At 63.0% G+C, this 19,165-nt stretch overlaps 1 protein-coding gene across 3 annotated transcripts in view; it reads right to left on the bottom strand.

The window, feature by feature from the left end:
- Positions 1-225: 225 nt before the first annotated feature.
- The window catches only part of KCNQ1 (potassium voltage-gated channel subfamily Q member 1), a 364,451-nt gene continuing 345,511 nt past the window's right edge, over positions 226-19,165 (bottom strand). For 2 of the 3 annotated variants that reach the window (XM_043452116.1, XM_043452115.1), the window contains one exon: positions 226-1,461. In XM_043452116.1, the coding sequence (XP_043308051.1) occupies positions 1,019-1,461 (443 nt within the window). In that variant the 3' untranslated portion in view covers positions 226-1,018. The remainder of the gene's footprint in view (positions 1,462-19,165) is intronic. The other variant, XM_043452117.1, reaches the window with a different exon arrangement.

Below are 19,165 nucleotides of genomic sequence, written 5' to 3'. Positions count from 1 at the left end.
TGGGTGGGCAGGGGCAGGAGCAGCCTGGCCTCAAGGTGCTCCTGGGTCCCAGACCAGGCCAGTGGGTTGGGGCTTCCTGCCCCCTCCCCTCACCGGGGTGGGTGCGGATGGGGTGAGTGTTGCTGGGGTGTTGAGGGGTGGGTGGCAGCTCTGTGGGAGGACAGGTTGTCCCAAAGATGGGTGCTTGCTCCCCCAGGAGTGGAGGCGAGAACCGGGCAAGTTAAATTTTGTGATTCCATGTTTATTAGGAAAAACCTGCATGATTAAGAATCAAAATCACACCGTGAAATTCATTAAAGCACAGATTCCAAATCACCACAAGGTATTCTGATTTTGGTGGGGCGGAGCGCCCAGGAGGACACATGTCTTGTTAGAGATGGTGATGCCCATCTGCTCCCCTGCGGTGAGGGGGGATGACCGTCTGTCCAGCGGCTTGGACCGGGAGGGACCTGGAGGCGGGCCTGCACATGGAGCGGGCTCGGGGCCCCTCCTCTTTTCTCCGGAATGGGTAGGCGAAGCTGCCAGTCCAGAGTGGGGGCCTGAGCACCCCTATTCTGCTGCTGGACGGTGCCCCCCCAGTGAAGAGCTCTGGGCAGTGGTGGGCCTGTCCCTCCCATTGGAAGCTGTGGCCTCAGGAGCTGCTCCGCCAGCTCCTGCCAGGGTCAGCATCTCTGGGGCGTGAGGGAGCCAGGCCCGCTCCGGGGTCCTGGGATGGGCTCTTGGGCCACGATCGGGCCTCGACTGTGGGCCTCATTTGTTCGGCTGGGCTGGGCCTGCCCTGCCCTGCCTGCCGCCTCCCAGGGTCCCCCCCCCGGGTCCTGGATCTGAGACTGGGGGAGGGTCCTCACAGACCCTGTCCAGGCTGTCCCCCGTCTTCCCGCAGGAAGCCCCCGGGGCCGGCATACAGCTCTGCCGCCTCCTGCCGTACACGGGACAGGCCGAGCGCCTGGCCTGACCCCGGCCTTGTCCTGAGTGTCACGCCAGTGATGTGGCCCCCCCCCCCAAACCCAGCCAAAGTCTAGTACCCGCCGGCTGAGAAGGGGTGGTCTTGGTGAGCCCCCCAGCCCAGGCCAGGGCACCGCGTGGCCCACCGGGTGTCTGGGGCCTGGTGGAGTGGGACCGCGCCTCTGAGAGGTGGCCGAGGCCTGGTGGAGCCGTGCCGGACGGGGGGTGGGGTGGGCCTCCCCCTCCCCCGTGCCTCCCCTCTCAGGCCTGGGCCCTGAGCCCCCATCACGAGCCCTCGTCGGGCCCCCCGTGGGGCACGGTCAGCTGTTCGTAGGTGGGCAGCGCGTTGCTGGGCAGGAAGAGCTCGGGGTTGATGGAGCCGCCGCTCGGGGGCTGGACTGCCTGGGCCCCGGCCGTGCTGGGGGGCCGGCCCCCGGGGGGGCCTCCGTGGTGCAGCGCGAGCAGCTGATGCAGCATGTCTGTGATGACCGCCAGCCTCTGGTCCAGCTGAGTCACCTGCGGGGACAGGAGCAGAGGTGAGCCGGGTGTCTGTGGGCGTCTATGGCCCCTGTGCTTGTCGGTGCGTGTGCACACACATGCCCGGAGGGGTCCCGCTCAGCAGCCCTCGCCTGAGACCCGGGGGCCGAGCGGCTATCTCTGCAGAAGGGCTCCCAGTCACAGGGCGGGGCTCCTCCTCCACCCACTCCCCTGTGCCCCCCAACAGGGCTTGTGCCCCAAGTTGCCCCGTTGTCCCAGCCCCATCCCCGACTCACGAGAGGACTCACTAGTCCCTGGAAAACCCAGACCCTGTCTGTGCCAATGCCTAGGAGTCAGCCAGGCCCATGTGCCCACCACGCTTCTACCAAAGCCTTTCCTGCATTGAACACGGGGTTGCCAAGCCCATGAGGTGGTGTTGCCCCATGAAACTGGAGGGGAGCTGGAGGCAGGCTGGACCCAGGGTTGCAGGTCCTTAGCAGGGATGGCTGGATGGCCAGGAGGGGACGGGGCTGAAGTGAGCCTGGTGGGAAGAGGAGGCCAGGGCCCTCCAAGCAGGGGCAGGGGACAGGACACGACCCCGAGGGAGCCGGGCCTTGGGGGGAGGCACGGCTGTCCCAGAGCCTGCAGCACCCTTGGGAGCGGTTCCCCCGGGGTCTCTGTCAGAAAACAATACCCACTTTGGGGATCTGGAACCCTGGGGAGCCTCGGAATGGCAGAGCAGGTAGAGGAGGCAGCCGGATGGTCAGGGATAAGGGCCAGGCCCCAGGAACACCGAGCTGCCCCGTGGGAGAGCACGTCGGGGGTGAGAACCTGCGGCGGCTCAGCCCAGGCTCAGCGCGGGGCCGAGCACAGGCGGGCAGAGCTGGCCAGGGCCGGGTGTCCACCCGGACACACGCGGGATTCGAGATGTGTGCAATGTGTGCCGTCGCGGCCAGACTCCCGGGCACCCCTCTGGGCCCACTGCCCGCCACAGTCTCCCCGCCACAGGGCCGCACGGAGCTGGGTGCTGGCCGAGCGTGTTGGCCCCAGGAAGACGGTAGGGTGAAGAGGCCATGGATCCTGTGTAGCCCGGTCCCAGGGGGCCCGGGTCAGGTTTTCCGGGGCTGGGGGCAGGCCACAGCCTCCCTCCCGTGGGGGACACTGAGTCAGGGGAACGAGGGGGGCTGGCTGGGCAGGGATGAGAGGAGGGCTCTCTCCTGAGGCCCCAGGAGAAGGGTCTCATTTGGGGTCTCTGGTTGGGACCTCTGCAGCCCCCACCCCAGGTTCCATGTAGGGAAGACCTGGGTGGGGTGGAAGGGTGCTCCATGAGGACTAAAGCAGACACTCCTGGGAGGAGGCCCATGCGGGGGGTCCAAGCTGGGCTTAGAAGAAGCAAGTGCTCCTGGGAGAGGGGCCAGAGGGACCTATGGCAGAGACGCGCCCACCATCACCTCCAAACCCTGCCCCTCTCACTGGCCCAAGACCGCTGGGCCCCGCTGCTGGCAGGACTGGCCCCCCAGTCCCAAAGCTGCCCTAGGAGATCCATCAGGTTGCCTGGTTGCCTGGTAGCCTTGAACGAGCCTTGCACGCCGGCTGGTTCAGGCAAGACTTCATGTTGCTTCACTGTGCAGGCCCCAGCTTGGGTATTGATTGGTTTGGCCTCAATTAAAGCCCCAAATACATGACAGAAGAAAATCTGTGGCTTCATAAATTTTCACTTTACGGTGCTTGAACATTTGTTGAAGTCCCCAGAAAGGCAAGTGGGTCTGGAAGCCTCCATGGGGGTGTTCTCGGGAAAAGAGGAAATGGATGGAGGGATGGGATTCAGGAAGGGGTGGGGTCCTGGGCCTGGTTGGAGAAGGGGCCCATCCCAGGGGGCTGACAGCGCAGGTGAGCTCGCCCTTGAGGCCTCCCGGGCCCTTCTGATGCTGCCCTTGGCCCTTGGGTGCCAAGCCCACCTCGGACCCTTGGGCTGCTGCTCACGGCAGGGGGAGCTTCGAGGGGCTCACCTGGTGCCTTGGTCCCACTAGGCAGACTGCTGGGGACTGGGGAGAGCTGGGATCCGGGCCAGAATCCCAGAGCCGGCCCAAACCCTGGGCCTCCCTCCTTCTCCTACAGGAGAGGAGCAGGTCTGGGGAGGACCGTGAAATGTCACGGCCGGTGTGATGGAAGAGACAGTGGGGAAGTGGCGAAGCCGGCCGACCCACCCAGACCCTGCCAGACCCTCCCGGCCATTGCCCTGTCCCCCTGGTCCTCCAGCTGCCCTCTGGGTGCCCCTGCAGGGTCCTCCTGCCTGTCCGGCCCCCAGCCCTCTGGACACAGATCCTCTCCTTCACTCATTGGGTCCAGCTTCAGGCTGTGGTGACCAGCGGGTGGGCCGGGTCCACCGCCCCGAGCCAGGCCCCCTCCTGGGGCTCCGTGGATGAGCCTGCACCACCCAGGCCTGCCTGCTGCCCGCCACTGGCCCCTGAGCCCACACTGCCCTGCCCAGTGGCTGGTGCCCCAGCCCCGCGGTGTGGGGTGAGCCTGGCCAGGCTGGTCCAGGCAGCCACATCAGGTCCCGCCCTAAGCCCTGCCTGAAGGGTCTCCTGCCTGGGCCCCAGTTTCTCAGCCGAGAAGCGGGGAATCCTGCTCCCCACTGGTGGGTTTTATTGAGGACGGAGCAGGACAGGTATGTAGGAGCCTGTGCATGCGGGCTCGGTGAGCCCGCTTTGCTTCTCCGGGGCTAAGCGCGTCCCAGAGAGATGGTCCCTGGTCACCTCCCCCCTCTCCACCCCTGACTCTGAGCAGAGAGCCTGTATCTCACTTGATATTTGATGGCCACTCTGCAAGCACATCAGAAAAGACCTTGATGCTGGGAAAGATGGAGGGCAGGAGGAGCAGGGGGCAGCAGAGGATGAGACGGTTGGATGGCATCACCAACTCCATGGACAGGAGTTTGAGCCAACTTCAGGAGACGGCAAGGGACAGGGAAGCCCAGCGGACTGCAGTCAACAGGGTCGCAAAGCGTCGGACACGACTGAGCAACTGAACAGCAACTGTGAGAACGTCAGCCGGCTGGAGGGAGTGACCTGAGCCGGGCCCCAGCTGCGGAGGTCGCCGATCCAGGCAGGTGCCCAGGGCAGGCGCCGCCACCTTCGGGGGGAAGGCAGAGCCCACTCCGGGCATGGGGCAGCGTGCCCCAGGAACCACGGGGGCACATCAGTTTGGGGGATCTTGAATCTCGTCACTATTTGCAATTTGATAGTGACTAAAAGGGCAAGGCCAACAAAAGCGCCCTTGTTCCCTGCCTCAACTCACCAAATTAATAACCATAAGACGACTCGCGGCCCTCGGAGGAGAAAAAAAGCAATTAGAATAACAGCCAGTTCGAGAGCCCTGGGCGGCTGATGATCAAACCCAAGGCGACGGGATCCCTGTTTGATGTGGTTATGAATTTGTTTTCAAAAGAAAATCTTGAAAAAGAGTCTTTCAAGGGAAATTTTTGCAGAACCTGCTCGGCCTTGATCCCAGCTTTGGACCCGCCAGCGGTCCCGGCCAAAGATGGGCGGGAGACGGGGCCGCGACTGCCTGCGGCTCATGGGGAGGAGCCCCTGGTCCTGGGGGCAGCTTGGGGGGCCCCAGGGTCCCTGCGGGGACATCTGAAGGCGGGGTGGCTCTCCTCTTGGGACAGCCTGGGACCCTCTGCGGGGTCACGGGGCAGAAGTTCTCTGGGCGCTTCCCTTGTCTGCACCCTCTCCTGGACTGACGGTCACTGATCAGTTCTCAGGGGGCGATGCTCAACATGCTTAACACCAGGCATTGAGCTGGATGCGCCCAGCTGGGCCACAGGGAGCCGGGGGCTCCAGGTAGGTGATGAGACGCGGGGGAGCCCGGAGCCCCGCCAGCCCTGCCCAAGTGCAGGGACGGGCCTGGGGCCACGGCCGTGATGCTCAGGCCCACTCCATCCTCCTGCGGGCCTCCCAACATGGCTCTAACCCCCCACTCCCCACCCACTTCACAGACTGCAGGGAGGGTGGGAGCGAAGAACCGGGGGCAGGGGCACAGAGGGGCTGCCGCCGGCCTGGCTTCCTTCCCCCTTGCTCCCTGGCTGCAGGCCTGCACTGCCCAGCCCTGCCCAGGTCAGAAGCTCCTGCTCCCAGCTGCCCCTGAGCCTACAGGCTGAGGCCCCGAGGCCTTGAGCTCCTGGGCGTGGATGGAGGGACCGGGTAGGGCCCACCCCCACCCCACAGCTGGGGCAGGTCTGGAGGCCCATGGCAGGGGTGCTGAGCCCAAGTGAGGGACTGTCCAGCCAGGAAGGGAGCCCCAGGCTGGATGGCTCAGAGCAGAAAGCCACATGCTCTGTGCGGGACCCCAGTCACACCCCAAGGTCCCCTGGGTGGGCAGCTCCCCGCTGCTGCCCCTCGCAAGCATACAGTTTGTGAGAAGCCCCCAGCACGGGGCAGGACACGGGGTGTGTCGAGTGCTGCTTGGCGGACAAGGGCCCCGTGCCTGCCCCCATTAAAGAGCCTGGCCGAAACCTCGGACGTCAGGTCCCACTAGACACGGGAAGGACTCACTCCGAGAGGGCGACCCTGCCCCTCTGGGCCTAGCAGCTGCGGAGCGGCTTTCAGGCGGTGGTCCCAGGCCACCCCCGCCCGGGCCTTCTGGGTTCTCTGTCCCCATAGAATGCCCTTTCTCCCCCACCCTGACCCTGGCCCTCACCCTGCAGACTGGTGAGGGAGGGGAGTGGGTGTCCCGCTGACCTACAACCTTTGCCCCCGGGCCCTTTGGTCATGCAGGTAATGCTGAGCACCCACGTGGAGGGCAGGGGGTATCGCTGAGATAGCACCAAGGGGAGGGCGCTGGCTGCGTTCCTGGTGTCCTCCGGCCCTTCCTCACTGACCAGGACGGGAGGAGGCCACCCTGCTGTGACCACTGTGGTCTGCTGTCCTCTGAGCCTGGGGGCACAGGCTCAGGCCAGGGACACACCCGAGACCCGCACGCTCGGCCCTGCGGGGCCTCAGGCCTGAACCCAGACCACGAAACCACGGCTTCCCTGCACGTCTGCTGAGGCCTCTGCCTCTCAGCACCCACACTGTTACTTCCATGCTCATCTCAGAAAAAGGCTCCCAATCTCAGCATCAGGCTCCACATTCTATCCATCATCAGAACCTGCCCACCCCTCCATGGCTCCCAGCTCAGGCCAGAGCGCCAATTTTACATGTTAGGACTATTCCAGTAGCCTGCCAGCCGGCCTTCCCCTGCAAAGTGCTTCTACATGGTGGTTTTTTTGAAACCAAACCAGCTCACATCACATACCCTCCTGAGCTCCCATCTCACTCCCAGGAGAAGCCTGAGTCCCTCGTGTGGCCCCAGACCTGCCTCCCTTTGCTTTCTGGCCTCCCCGTCCCCACTTCTTTGGAGTTCCCTGGTGGCTCACTGATAAAGAATCTGCCTGCAAGGTGGGAGACACTGGAGACGTGGGTTTGATCCCTGGGTTGGGAAGATCCCTTGGAGAAGGGCATGGCAACCCACTCCAGTATTCCTGCCTGGAAAATCCCATGGACAGAGGAGCCTGGCGGGCTACAGTCCATGGGATTGCAAAGAGTTGGATACAGCTGAGCGACTTAGCATGCCCTCATGCATGCACGCACCCTTCTTCCCTCCTCGTTGACTCCAGGCAACTTTATTGGTCCTTAAACATGGTGGCACATGCCTGCCCCAGGCCTGGCCTTTTCTCCTGCTGCCCCCCCACTGCATCAGCCAGCCCCCACCCTCAGATCTCAGCAGAAGCACTGACCTGAGGCCCTCTCCCTCCCCTTGCCCCCACCCCCACTGGCCCATACTTCCTCCAAGGCCCTTGGCATGGGGTGACGTCTGCCCGTCCTCATCTGGGCCTCCCATTAGAATTAGGCCCGGAGTCCCGCTCCTGTTGGTATGGGCTGGCACACAGGGGCCCCGTTCACACGTGTGGAACAAACATGCTGGGAGCTCCCCGGCCCAGCGCCTGGACCCCAGCGCCCTCAGGAGCCCTCCTGCCAAGGTGGGAGGGGGAGGTGGTGCAGGGTACCCGCCTGCCTGGGCCCAGCTGTTCCCGGGGGTCCCTGCCCAGTGGCAGCTGGCTCCAGAGCACGCACGGGGCCTGTGGGTCCTGCCCCTGGCGCTGGGCCTCCCTGCCTCCTCGGGACTTGGGAACACCCCTCCCCCATGGCGAGAGCGCGGGAATAACGCCCATAAATCACCCTTTCGTTAGAGCCCATGGGGCTGGCTGGTCTCACAGAGCCGGGTATGAGTGGAAATAGATCACAGCGCTTCATAACGTTGTAATTTATGGCAGGAGACGGTGTAATTGTGTTTATGACTTTGTTTTAGTGCTTTAGCTCTTGGAGAAAAGTCAGCCGTGTTTCTAGCTGCTGAGGTTTTACTGCCAGTCCGCAGGGCGGCCGGCCGGCCGAGCTCTTGGTCCTGCGGCCCAAGGTGCACCCAGCCGGCCATGGAGATGGCCTTGGGGCCTGGCCCGTGGCAGCCGGCCGGGCCAGGATGTGTGCCCTGTGGCCTGCGGGAGGCCCCGGACGCATTTTGGGTGTGTGGGCCACACAGCAGTGGGGCAGGGTCCTCGGGAGGGCCTGGGCGGTGGGCAGGCTCCTGGGCTCATATTCTGCCTCTGCCTCTTGCTGGTGGGATGACCTTGACCTCGCCGACCTGAACTCAGTTTCCCCATCTGTAAAATGGGCATGTTGGCTGAGTCTCCCTCAGGAGGATGTTGTAAGGATTAAATGAATGAATGCAAGAAACCACTAGAAAGGGGGTTTGGCATCCAGCAAATGCGGATTAAGTCTCCTGTTGACCATTATTGTAACTATTGTTAGCAATTGGCACGTGTGTAGCGTGGCCTGAGGGCTGGTCGGCAAGTGTGTGCATAGATGTGTGTGCACAGATGTATGTGAACAGATGTGTGTGCACAGATGAGTGTGCACACAAGTGCTCCAACTTTATAAGGAGACTGAATGTGCAAGAATGCCTGGGCCGTCTTCTCATAGTTCCTTTGCACAAGTCCACCAGATCATACCCTGAGCTGCTCAAGGGTGCGCGTGTGTCTGTCTGGACCTCGGGGCCCCTGGGCCTTGGCACGTGCCACGGCAGTGATGCTGCTGGGAGGGGGCCGCTCAGAGGGCAAGCTCTGCCGCTCGGCATGGGGACTCTTCCGGGGGCCGATCGAACTCTCCTAACTGGGAGACAGGCCTCTGGGTCCTGTGGTCACCAACACCCCAGCCGTTCTCCGGTTCCCCAGGGTCTTCTGTCCAGGTGGAGTCCAGGTGGGGGTGAGCCTTGGCCAGAAGAGGTGGGCGATGGGGCAGCCATTGTGCCCTGACCCCCGGGACAGGTGCCTTGGTCTGGCCTCACGAATCAGCCAGGGTGGGCGTTTCAGAGGCTGCAGACCGAGGACTGTGTCCTAGCCGCTGTCCTGCAAACCTCTCACTCGTCTGGCTATGGGGCGGCAGGTGGTCTGAGCCATCATCTGAGCCAGTCACACCTCAGCTGGGTCCTTGGCACAGCATGGCCAAGGGCCTGGTCACCCCCAGACCCCTCTCAGGGCCTGCGGGTCCCTGGCTGGCCCTTGCAGACCACCCCTTAGGAGGACAGGCTGCTTCCCTCTGAGAGATGGCTGTGATGGGAGGAAGACCCTTCTACCTGCCCCACAGACACACGCTCGCCTGGGAGCAGCCCCACAGGTGCCTGGGGCCTGCTAGGGACCCCCAGCAGTGACTTGGTCCAGGTTGACCGTTGAGCGGGGTGGGCCTCGGGATCTCTCATAAGCCACGCCCACCTGCCCTGTGCCCATCTGCCAGGACAACCTCACCTGCCCTCCACACCCGGCCCAAGGACCCCGCCTGCCCGCACCCGTCTGCACAGACACCCTCAGCACTACACCCCAGCTCTGTGCTCTCCCCGAGGCCGCTCCATCTCCATTGGCGAGCAGGTCTCACAGCATCTTGGCCCAGCAGGTCCCAAAAGGAACTCTGACTTGCCCTGGGCCTGCCCCCGTCTCAGAAAGGGTGCCGACACCCACACAGAGAAGCACTGGATCTGCCTGGCGCTCACCCACGCCCGGCCTGTTCTCTAGGGCATGCGCTCTGAATCCAGGCCCCTGGGCAGCCCCTGCCCAGCCCAGTGGCATCCCCGGCTGGCGCTGTTGCGATCGCCTCCACTGGACTTGTCCACCCGCCTCCTGTTCGCTCCAGGCAGCAGCCAGGCTGAGCTGCCTCCCTTCAAAGGATTGCCAGTGTACCCAGAGTGAAATCCAATCTTCTCCCGAAGCCTCTGGGCTCTGCGGCCCCCCACAGCCCTCCCTGACCATCCCCACTCTATCTCTCAGATCCTGAGCACAGCCCCCTTGATCATGCCCCAGGATTTTTGCACTCTGCCTGAAAAACCATTCTCCACCACAAAATATAACCTCAGCTCAGAAGTTAGGAGTGGGCTTCCCTTCCATCGCTGAAACCTCCTGTGGCGGCTAGGCCTTGGACGGTCACGTCCCGAGAGGGTCTCCCAGAACCTGGGACATAGTATGGATTAAGTGTTGTTGTTGTTCAGTCACTAAGTTGGTTCCGACTCTCTGCGACCCCACGGACTGCAGCATGCCAGGCTTCCCCGTCCTTCACCGTCTCCCGGAGATTGCTCAAACTCATGTCCATTGAGTCAGTGATGCCATCCAACCATCTCATCTTCTGTCACTCCCTTCTCTTCCTGCCTTCAATCTTTCCCAGCATCAGGGTCTTTTCCAATGAGTTGGCTCTTTGCATCAGGTGGCCAAAGGATTGGATCTTCAGCTTCAGCATCAATCCTTCCAGTGAATATTCAGGGTTGATTTCCTTTAGGATTGACTGGTTTGATCTCCTTGCAGTCCAAGGGACTCTCAAGAGTCTTCTCCACACCACAGTTCAAAGGCATAAATTCATATGGGATAGACTTGGTGCTTCACAAATATTTGCTGGATGAATAAAGAGCCCTCTGCTGCCTCCTGGGGCCCCAGGACTGGGGTGGTGGGTGCAGGTCCTCCAAGCCTACAGCCTGTTCCCTCCCCTGGGTGGTGCTGGCCAGGCCTTTCACTGTCATTGACTCGTAAGGGCTCTTCGTATACTGAGAAAGCTTGTCCTTTGACACGGACATCGTGACTGTTTGCCCCCAGTGTGCTACTGGTCTCATGAATCGGTTTATGGCAATTATAATTATTATTTTTGGTCTGGCCATACAGAAGCTTTATTTAGTTTTTCACTTTTTATGTAGTCAGAGTTATTTATCTTTTCCTTTGTGGCTTCTAGATTTTCTGCATGCTTGGAGTAGCCTTCCCCATTCCGACCTCGAAACAATTTTTTTTTTTGGTAGAATTTTTTAGATTTGTATTTTACTATTAAATCGTTGAATGGTGTGGGGCTCACTTGAGCTTCGAGACCTGTTTTCAGTGATTGCCTATCGATCCTCCCTGAAGACTAGGCTTCCCCAAAGGACGGAACATTCTTTTTATAGATGCTTTGCAGTCTATAGTGAACCATCTCAAACATGGCAGCCTTACAACGTGTTTTGCTAGCGGGGGCAGAGCTGTCCTTTCTGGAGGTGAGGACGCTGGTGGCGCTGTCCAGGGGGTCCAGTGGCGGCGGTGGTCAGGGGGGCATGGGCCAGCTCACCTGGACAACCTCAGTGACCTTGCCCTTGGCCCCACAGATCTTGCTCCTCTGTTCAGAACTCTGCGAGACCCACCTCGGACTCTGAACAGAGAAGGAAGTCCTGGCTGGGGGTCCAGGTGGTCAGCCCTTCCCGGGGCTCCAGCATGAGACCTCCCCTCTGCCCTGCCCCTGTCCCTGCCCCCACTGCTGGGCTGTCTCCCTGGATTCTCATGTGGCTTAGGCCATCACCCCATCCACATTTCTGTTCACATCTTCCCTCCCCACGAGGCTGCCGTGGGCCCTGAGCTAAATGCTGCGACCAGCCCACGGGCCTCTGCCCACTTTCTTTCCCTCGGATGCTCACTGACGTCATTGGTTTATTGATTCGATGTTCTGTCTCTCCCTGCCCCCTCCCCACACTGAGGCCGGAAGCCCCGTGGGGGTCTCTGCGTGTGCCGTGTTCACCAACGTGCCCTGTCCACGCTGCTGGACACTGAGCCACGCCCTCCCTCCCCCCGCAGCTCCATGGGGCCACGTTTGTGCCCAGAGTCCACAACCAGCGCCTGACTGTGCACCCCTGAGGCTGCCCTGCGTGGACCCTGGGGGGGAGGTGCCTGCTGCAGCTTGCAGAGTCGGGGGCCCCACGTGGGGGGCACACAGCTTCCTGGGCTGCGCAGAAGCCTCTTGGCTTGCCCCCACTCCACTGCTGGAAGGGGGCCTGGGTCATGCGGAGCAGGATACACAGAAGCCAGGAAGCTGCCCACCGCCACGTGGTGGGTGGGCCAGGCGGGGGGTGGTGACTGGCCCTGGATGTGTGTGGCTGGGTCTCCCAGTGGGCTGGCCAGCCCCTAGCTGGGGCCTCAGGGGGGTCCTGCGGGCGGAAGCCAAGCGGGGGCCGCCCACCCTGCCCACATCGGGCAGCCCCAGGCTGGCTGGCTGAGCCGCCCTGCTCGGGGCTGGGCGAGTGGGAATGTAGGGCAGGCTGGAAAAAGGCGCTGGAAGCCGAGAGGCCGTGTTTGTGTTGGCGGCGGGCAGAGGCCCCACCTGCATTTGATTCTCCCCCGCCTCCCCCTTCCACACTGCCCCTCTGACGAGCCTCGAAGTCCCGGAAGCCGGGGACGCCGGGCAGAACACTTTGTACCAGGAGCCAGCGCACAGCCGGCCCCGCCAAATACCAGGCCTGGGCAGGCGGGCGGGCAGGTGGGCAGGGGCTGCCCAGTGGCTCCGTCGTCGCAGTTCCCCTCGTCCTGGGCCCCCAGTGCCAGGGTGTGGGCAGCTTAGGACCACTGGGCCCACCAGGCTGCCCAGCAGTGCCCCTGAGGTCTGCTTGCCCTCCGTGAGCTCACGTCCCGCAGGCCTCCCTCTGTCCTCACACCCCGTCCGTCCCGGGTGGGACCCCTGCCAGCCGCCCAACGGCTCTCAGACAAAGACCAAGCCCCATCTTGGCCAGAGGGTCCCCGCAGTCCGGGCCTGGTGTCTCAGCCTGGCCATGGCCCCTTCCTGCCCTGCCCTGGCTCCATCAGTTCCTTGGATGTGCTGTACCCCCCTCTCTGCCCCCGGGCCTTTGCACTAGCTGGTCCACTTGCTAGAACATTCCACCCCTCTCCTGAGCCCGCAGACAGTCCCATTCCTCAGTCCCCAAGGCGAGGGTCTCCTCCATAGAAGGCGCCCCTGCTCCGTCTGCTGGCCATCACCTCCCTGGCCGAGCCCTCCCGGCCACTCTAGTCTGCCGGGGTGCTGGTGTTGTCCTCAGCTTCCTAAACGTCCACCTCCCTGACAGCGAGGGCCCTGCCAGGCTGTCCACCCCCAACGACAGGCTGGGGGACTTTGGGCCTTGGTCCCCTCCCTGCAGCTCAGAGTGGAGATTGATGTGTCCGTGGTTGGGATATCCTGGGGGGTGGGGTCCAGCTCCCCTGGACAGCTCCTCGGGCCTTCGGGGGGTCTCAGGGAAGAAGGAGGCCCCGTGGGCCCCCAGGCCCCCAGCATCTCCCGGCTGCCTCTGACCGCTGTCCCCGCACACGCCGCCTGGCGTGGCTTTTCCTCGCCGCTTTGCGGCCACCCTCAGCTGTCCCCACGCAGCCCTGAACCACATCCTCTCTTCAGACACTCGCATGGCTTCCCACTGTTCTCTGACCGCCCAGGCCCCAGAGCCTCTTCCCCGGGCAGCTGGGGGTGGTTGACCCCCAGCCTGCTGGCCTCCAGGACAGCGCATATGTGCCCCTGCCCTCGCCTCCCCCCCAGCAATATGCTCTGCCCAGCTGGACGTCTTGCAGTTAAATCAGCCCCCTTACAAGAGTTTGCAAGATGTAACTAGGTACAAGGACAGTTCAAAAACATAGTCCCTTAAAAGTAAATGTTTCAACAAAACATCCCCCTTTGGCCCTCCTGGCCCGTCTGACTGTGGTGCCCCCCTCGCCAGGGGATCGCCTTAGCGATCTGCTGTTTATCCTTCCGGCCATTTTACACCAGGAGCGCGCTTGCCCGCCGTGCAGTATCCGTCCCCGTGGACTTAGCACCAACGGTAACCTGAGAAGCTGGGCCCTCTGCGCGCTCCCTTTCACTAGCACAGGCTGGGGGCCCGCCACGTGGAGACACGTCCGCTGAGCCTGCTCCTTGGGCTGAGGTGCACGGGCCTCTCCGCGGGGCTCTGGGAATCCCACCGTGGCCGAGCCTGTGGACGGGGAGGCTCATGCTCCCCTGAGAGCGCCAGGCGGGGGGGGCCCCCCTCTCTAGGATTGGTCCTGGCGAGGCTGCCCTGCAGGGGCGCTTCCGCACGGCTCCCCGACAGGCTGCCCCGAGCCATGCACCCCTTCCCCATCCCACTCTGCTCCCTGATTTGGGCGAGAGGAGCCCCTGCCCCGGCCCGCCCTCTGGGTGCACCCAGGCACTTCAGCCCTCTTCCCTCTCCCCGGAGGGAGACATGAAAATGGGGGCTCCCCATGGCCACAGAGGCAAGGCCAGGATCACTGCAGTGGCCCCGACACGGTCACGATCTGGCTGGGTCCTCCTGGCTGCCCCAGGCCCGTGGGCCCCCTGTCCGGGCCCCAAGTTGCCACAGGCTCTTTGCCCCTGCTGCCCCTGAGGGAGGCTCTTTTCCCCACGAGCTTCAAGCTGCCTCTGTCCTCTGAGTGCCCCCTCAGGGCTGCCCGCCCACCCTTTCCGAGGGACGCCCCTGCCCTGGCACCCCTGTGATGACGCTCAGCTCCTGGACGGCGGGGCTCCTGCTGGGCAGCGCTCTCACGGTGGGCCCGGCTCCCGGCGCACCACGGTGCTCAGCAGAGGCCTGCAGGACGGTGCATGACCCCCAGCGGAGCCCCCACGGCCCAGATCAGCCCCGGGCAGGGCGACCAGCGGAGGGGCGCGGGGCTTGGCCGGTGTGCGTGCGTCCTGGTGTGTGTGAGCACGTGCGTGTGTGTGTGTGTGTGCACATGGGCAGAATCCCACTAGTGCCGTGCTGGGCCCTACACTGGGGAGTGGGGGAGGCCCGGGAGCTGGCTCATGGGGCGGGATCCAGGGTGGTGTCCAGGGCTGGGGGGCATACAGGCTGACCACCTCCAGCCCAGGGGGCCATGCCTGGGCGCCCTCCAGGTGCCAGGGGTTCCAGGCTCCCTGCCCTTCCTGACTCCGCTGGCCAGGGCCGGGGCCGTGGAGGCAGCTGTTGGAGACGGGGGCAGCACCAGGGGCCCAGGCCCAGGACAGCCCCGCCCAACTTCCGGCTCCTGCTTCTAGGCCTGGACTCCCTGAGACAGCTCCTCCGAGGCTGGACCTGATCTGGGGGCTGGGCAGCGGGCTCTGGGCCAGAGGTGCGGATCCTGGGGTCTGGAAGAGTCTGGTGGGAAAGGCTAGAGGGGATGAGTGCCTTCCAGGGGAAGTGGCCGGGTTTTTACCCATCCAGGGCCGGGCCATGCCACTTGCCTGGCGCTGAGGGCCTGGCTGGGGGCTCAGCTGGGCCTCCCCACCTCGTGGGCATGACAACATTCTTCTAAACCTGTTCTCTCCCCGTTCGGGGGGCCCACAGCCTGTGAGCCAGAAGCCCCCGGGCCCCATCCTCCCGCACGCAGCATGGGCTCCCTCCCTGCCTCTGCTCGGCTTCCCGTGCTCTCGGTGGGGGCAGCCCCTGAAGACGCAGACATAAGACAGGCTCCAGGGCCCCGTCCCTTCCTCTCTGCCCCGCTCCCTCCTCTATGCTTTTCCTCGTGGCCGTCTGAGTGCCAGCCCCCCGCCCCAGCCTGCGTTCAGCTCACCTCTCGCTGACGAGTCCCTCGCATCTCTGGGTCGTGACCCACCCACGTGGCCCCGGGGTCTCTGCGCAGCGCCCAGTGTGCCCAGTGTGGGGGCCCGTGTGGCTGAGGGCGTGCTGCTGCACCTGTGCTCCCAGCCCTCTCCCCGCCCCGCCCCGGCCCCTGGCCCACCTTCCCTCCTGCTGCCCCTGTGCGGTTCAGGGTGCCCCCCTCCTGCCAGGTCCCCGGCCACACGCAAACGTGGGACCTGGCCTCCCTGGCCTCACCCTGAGCCTTTGTTTCTGCCTCTGCAGGGCGAGGATGTGGAGCGACACACCCCGCGCGATGGAGGCTCACACCTGCCCCTGCCCCGTCCATCTCCAAAGCCCCGGGACCCCCGCAGGCCCCCCGCGGCTCCTCCCCTGGGAACTAGGCTGGTGAGAGGGCCGCCCTCACTGTCCCTGTGTCCGCACGCGAGCGCCCACCTCCGTCCAGCCGCCACACCTTCGGGGTGGCCGGCCCCGGTCCCTAGGTGTGTGGCCCAGTGGCCAGGGCGCTGGAGGGGCAGGGCAGGCTGACCTCGGGGTGGGTCAGAGGCCGGAGGGCCGCTGAGTGGTGGGGGCTCCCAGGAAGGCCCACAATGCTCGGAAGGTGAGTGGAAGTTCGGGGAGGCCTCCACCCCGGAACGAGGCCCTGGGCTGGCCCTCGGCCCACCTGGCCTGGGCTGACCTGAGGCTGATGAGAGATTCAGGCCGTCCTGCGATCCCCGCCCACCCTTCCTGCTCCTGGGGCAGAGAGGAAGAGCTCCCTGGGACACGGCCTGGGTGGGGGGGACCCATGCTGAGCAGACTGGGCATGGTCGGAGGCCTCTGGGATGACCTGGCTCGGCCCGCGGGTGCCCCGTTAGTGCCTGGGTCTGGGGGCCTTGGAGACCATCCTGGGTACCCCTGGGGTCACAGCTCCGGGAGGCCCGCCCCGGCAGGAGGCCCGGTCCCCCTGTCAACCCGGGTTAAAGGTGGGCAGGCGGTGCCCACCCATGAGCCTCCCCTTCCCTGCTGTCCTGGCCCACGCCACCCACCCCAGGCCCCTGGCCACCCGGGGGGCTCCTGTGTGGGGACCAGCTGGCCCCCGGCCTGCGGACACGTCTGGCTTCCTGGTCACCCCTGCGCCAGCTCGTCCCAACCTTCTGACCGGCTCCACCTCCCCCTCGTCCTCTCCCCCATTTTGGAGTTTTCGCAGCATCAGCAGAAACCCGCCCGAAGAGCTCCCATGAGTCTCCATCTTTCATCCCCAGTTCCTGACCCAGAGGCAACCCCTCAACCCTCTCCGCTGCCTCTTGGCTTCACCTTGGTATTTCTGAACCACATGCTTATACGGCTATTCCTTGCTTTTAAAGTTTCAGACATTATCTAGTGACCACTTAATCCAGAGAGATCCAGGTTTCATTTTCACAGCTCCTGCCCCCTGCCATTCCCCCATCCTCTCAATACAGTTTCACTGCAATTCTAGGCTAAATAAGTATTTACTGCTTGCATTTGCCATAAACATTATGCAACTTTATATCACTATGTAACGGGTATTTTCAGCCAAGTCATGTGGTCTTCTAGGATGATAACCTTTTGTTTTCTCTCGGGTAAAACATTTTTTATGATTTGCTTAGTTTTCAACGCATCTCTCACTGGTTCATTCTTGACCTCTCTGCCAGAGTTGTAAAGCTTCTATTCATTCTGCTAAGAATACCAGCAATCTACCAGCCTGACTCTTTTTTCTTCTGGAAGTTTCTTCCTAGGGCCCTAGAAGGATTACTTACTCTCTACGCCTGCTAAATGGTTGTAATGCTAGACTTTCTTTCCCCCATCTTGTTGTGAACATCCTTGGCCTCTTTTTTTGCGGGGTGTGTGTGTGTGTGTGTGTGTGTTGGAGTCCCCTGGTTCTTGAATGCTGTGCTTCTCCCATCTTGGTTTTCCCTTCCTTTTGCTGGAGCGTATCCTCGAATAGCTTTCTGAGAAAAGGTATGTGGCAGGCAAAGCTTCTGGCTATGCATGTCTGAAACTTTCATTTACTCTCAGATCTGAGCATTTGAGTGGCTAGAGAATCCCAGATTGAAAATTAACTCTTTTGGGTACTTCAGACAGTGGGGTAGACAGAGAGAAGGCCCCTGCCTCCTGCTGCAGTGCTGTACGTGCTTCAGCCCTGCGTACTCTGGCTCAGCTGGGACCCCACGGGTGGTAGATTTATTGTTGTTCAGTTGCTAAGCTGTGTTCAACTCTTTGCAACCCCATGGACTGCAGCACTCCAGGCCTCCCTGTTCCTCACCATCTCTCAGAGTTTGCCCAAGTTCATGTCCCTTGAATTGATGATGCCGTCCAACCGTCTCATCCTCTGCCACCCTCGTCTCCTTTGCCTTCAGTCTTTCCTAGCATGGGTGGCAGAATTCTCTCTCGATTCGGCTGCCACCAATTTCATCATCTGAGCAACATCTGGGACCAAGCCTCTTGCCCTGACTCTTGTCCATTATCTTGCTAGCTGCTCTCTCTGCCTCTCCACACCCAACCCTCAAACCTCTCCACTCCACACACAGCTCAGAAACATGTAAATCAGAGCATGCCACCTCTGGGCTTAGAGCTGAAAACCCACCTCCAGCTTCTGATTGAGTGAAAGTAAATGCAAACTCCTTCTGGGGGCTGTCAGGCCCCAGTCTGGCCCCCACCAGCACCCCACTGCCAGCTCATACCACTAACCCAAGTCCCACTTGCCCGGGAGCTGTTGTTCCCCAGTATTGCAGGCTCTGTCACCCCAGCCCACAGCAGCACAGAGTAAAGGTTTGCCAAATGGCTCAGTGAACGAGTGAGTGAGTCCCTCTCAGCACGAACCAGAACCGAGGAGCTGCCTGAGGCCCGGGGGTGGGGCTCAGACCCCAGTCAGCAGCAGCACCTGTGTCAGGAGGCTGGTGGGGCAGCCCTTCCCCTGCTCCTGGACTTCTGTCCGGCTCACACCCGGCTCTTGGTTGCTTTCTGCTTTCACGCCACCTCCTTGAGACCCCCCCGCCCAGCTCCCCCACTGCTCACTTGCTGCCAACCCGCTTCCCTGCCCCCGGTCCTGCGGCCCCGTAACTCGGCGCCCCACCCCTCGGCTTGCTGACTCCTGGGCCATCTCTCCCTGGCCCGAGCTTCCTGAGGAAGGGGTCTGCACGGCCTCCCCAGCACGTGGGGCCACTTCTGGCCTCCAGTCAGAGCTTGAGTCACTGAGTCAACAGATCCGGGTGGAGGCTGGGCTGGGGCCCGACTCCAGAGATGCTCTGGGAGCCCCACTTCCCGGTTCCCTCTCTGCTCTGCCCGGGCCCCCAACCCCCGCCCCGGAGGAGGAGGCGAGGCGGGCTGGGCAAGCCCCCGCCCCATGTGCCCCAGAGCCCCTTCCCCAACAGCTGCAGGGCTGTGGTGGGGTGGGGGGGCCTGCGGGAGGCGGCAGCAGGCTTGGGGGCAGGGCGCAGAGCCGGGCCTGGCGAGCCCTCCACCGCCGCTGTCCTCCGAGTTTCCGTGACTGTCTGTGCGTAACCGCACGGCGGTTTCCATCAGCGCTGCCAAGTGGCGGCTGCTGGGCCTGGCCTGGGTTCTGATCCCCGACAAGCCTGCTCTCTGTCAGGCAGCCCCGGGGAGCTGGGGAGCAGGGTTGCGGAGGGGGGGTGTTGCAAAGGGTTAAGCTGTCCTCCACCACCCTGTCTCATTTCTCAAAGGCCAGGCCCTTTTTCCTTCCAAGTCACAGCTGACATGAAAAACAATAGCACTCCCTCGGAGAGGCTCTGCTGCGGGCTGGACGGCCCCCCGCCCCCCAATAATTACTCAAGACATTGGCATGAGCCAGGCCTGGTTAGGTAAC

Source organism: Cervus canadensis, chromosome 29, assembly GCF_019320065.1.
Source record: "Cervus canadensis isolate Bull #8, Minnesota chromosome 29, ASM1932006v1, whole genome shotgun sequence".
Classification (NCBI taxonomy): Eukaryota; Metazoa; Chordata; class Mammalia; order Artiodactyla; family Cervidae; genus Cervus; species Cervus canadensis.
This window is presented reverse-complemented; position numbering and strand designations above follow the sequence as displayed.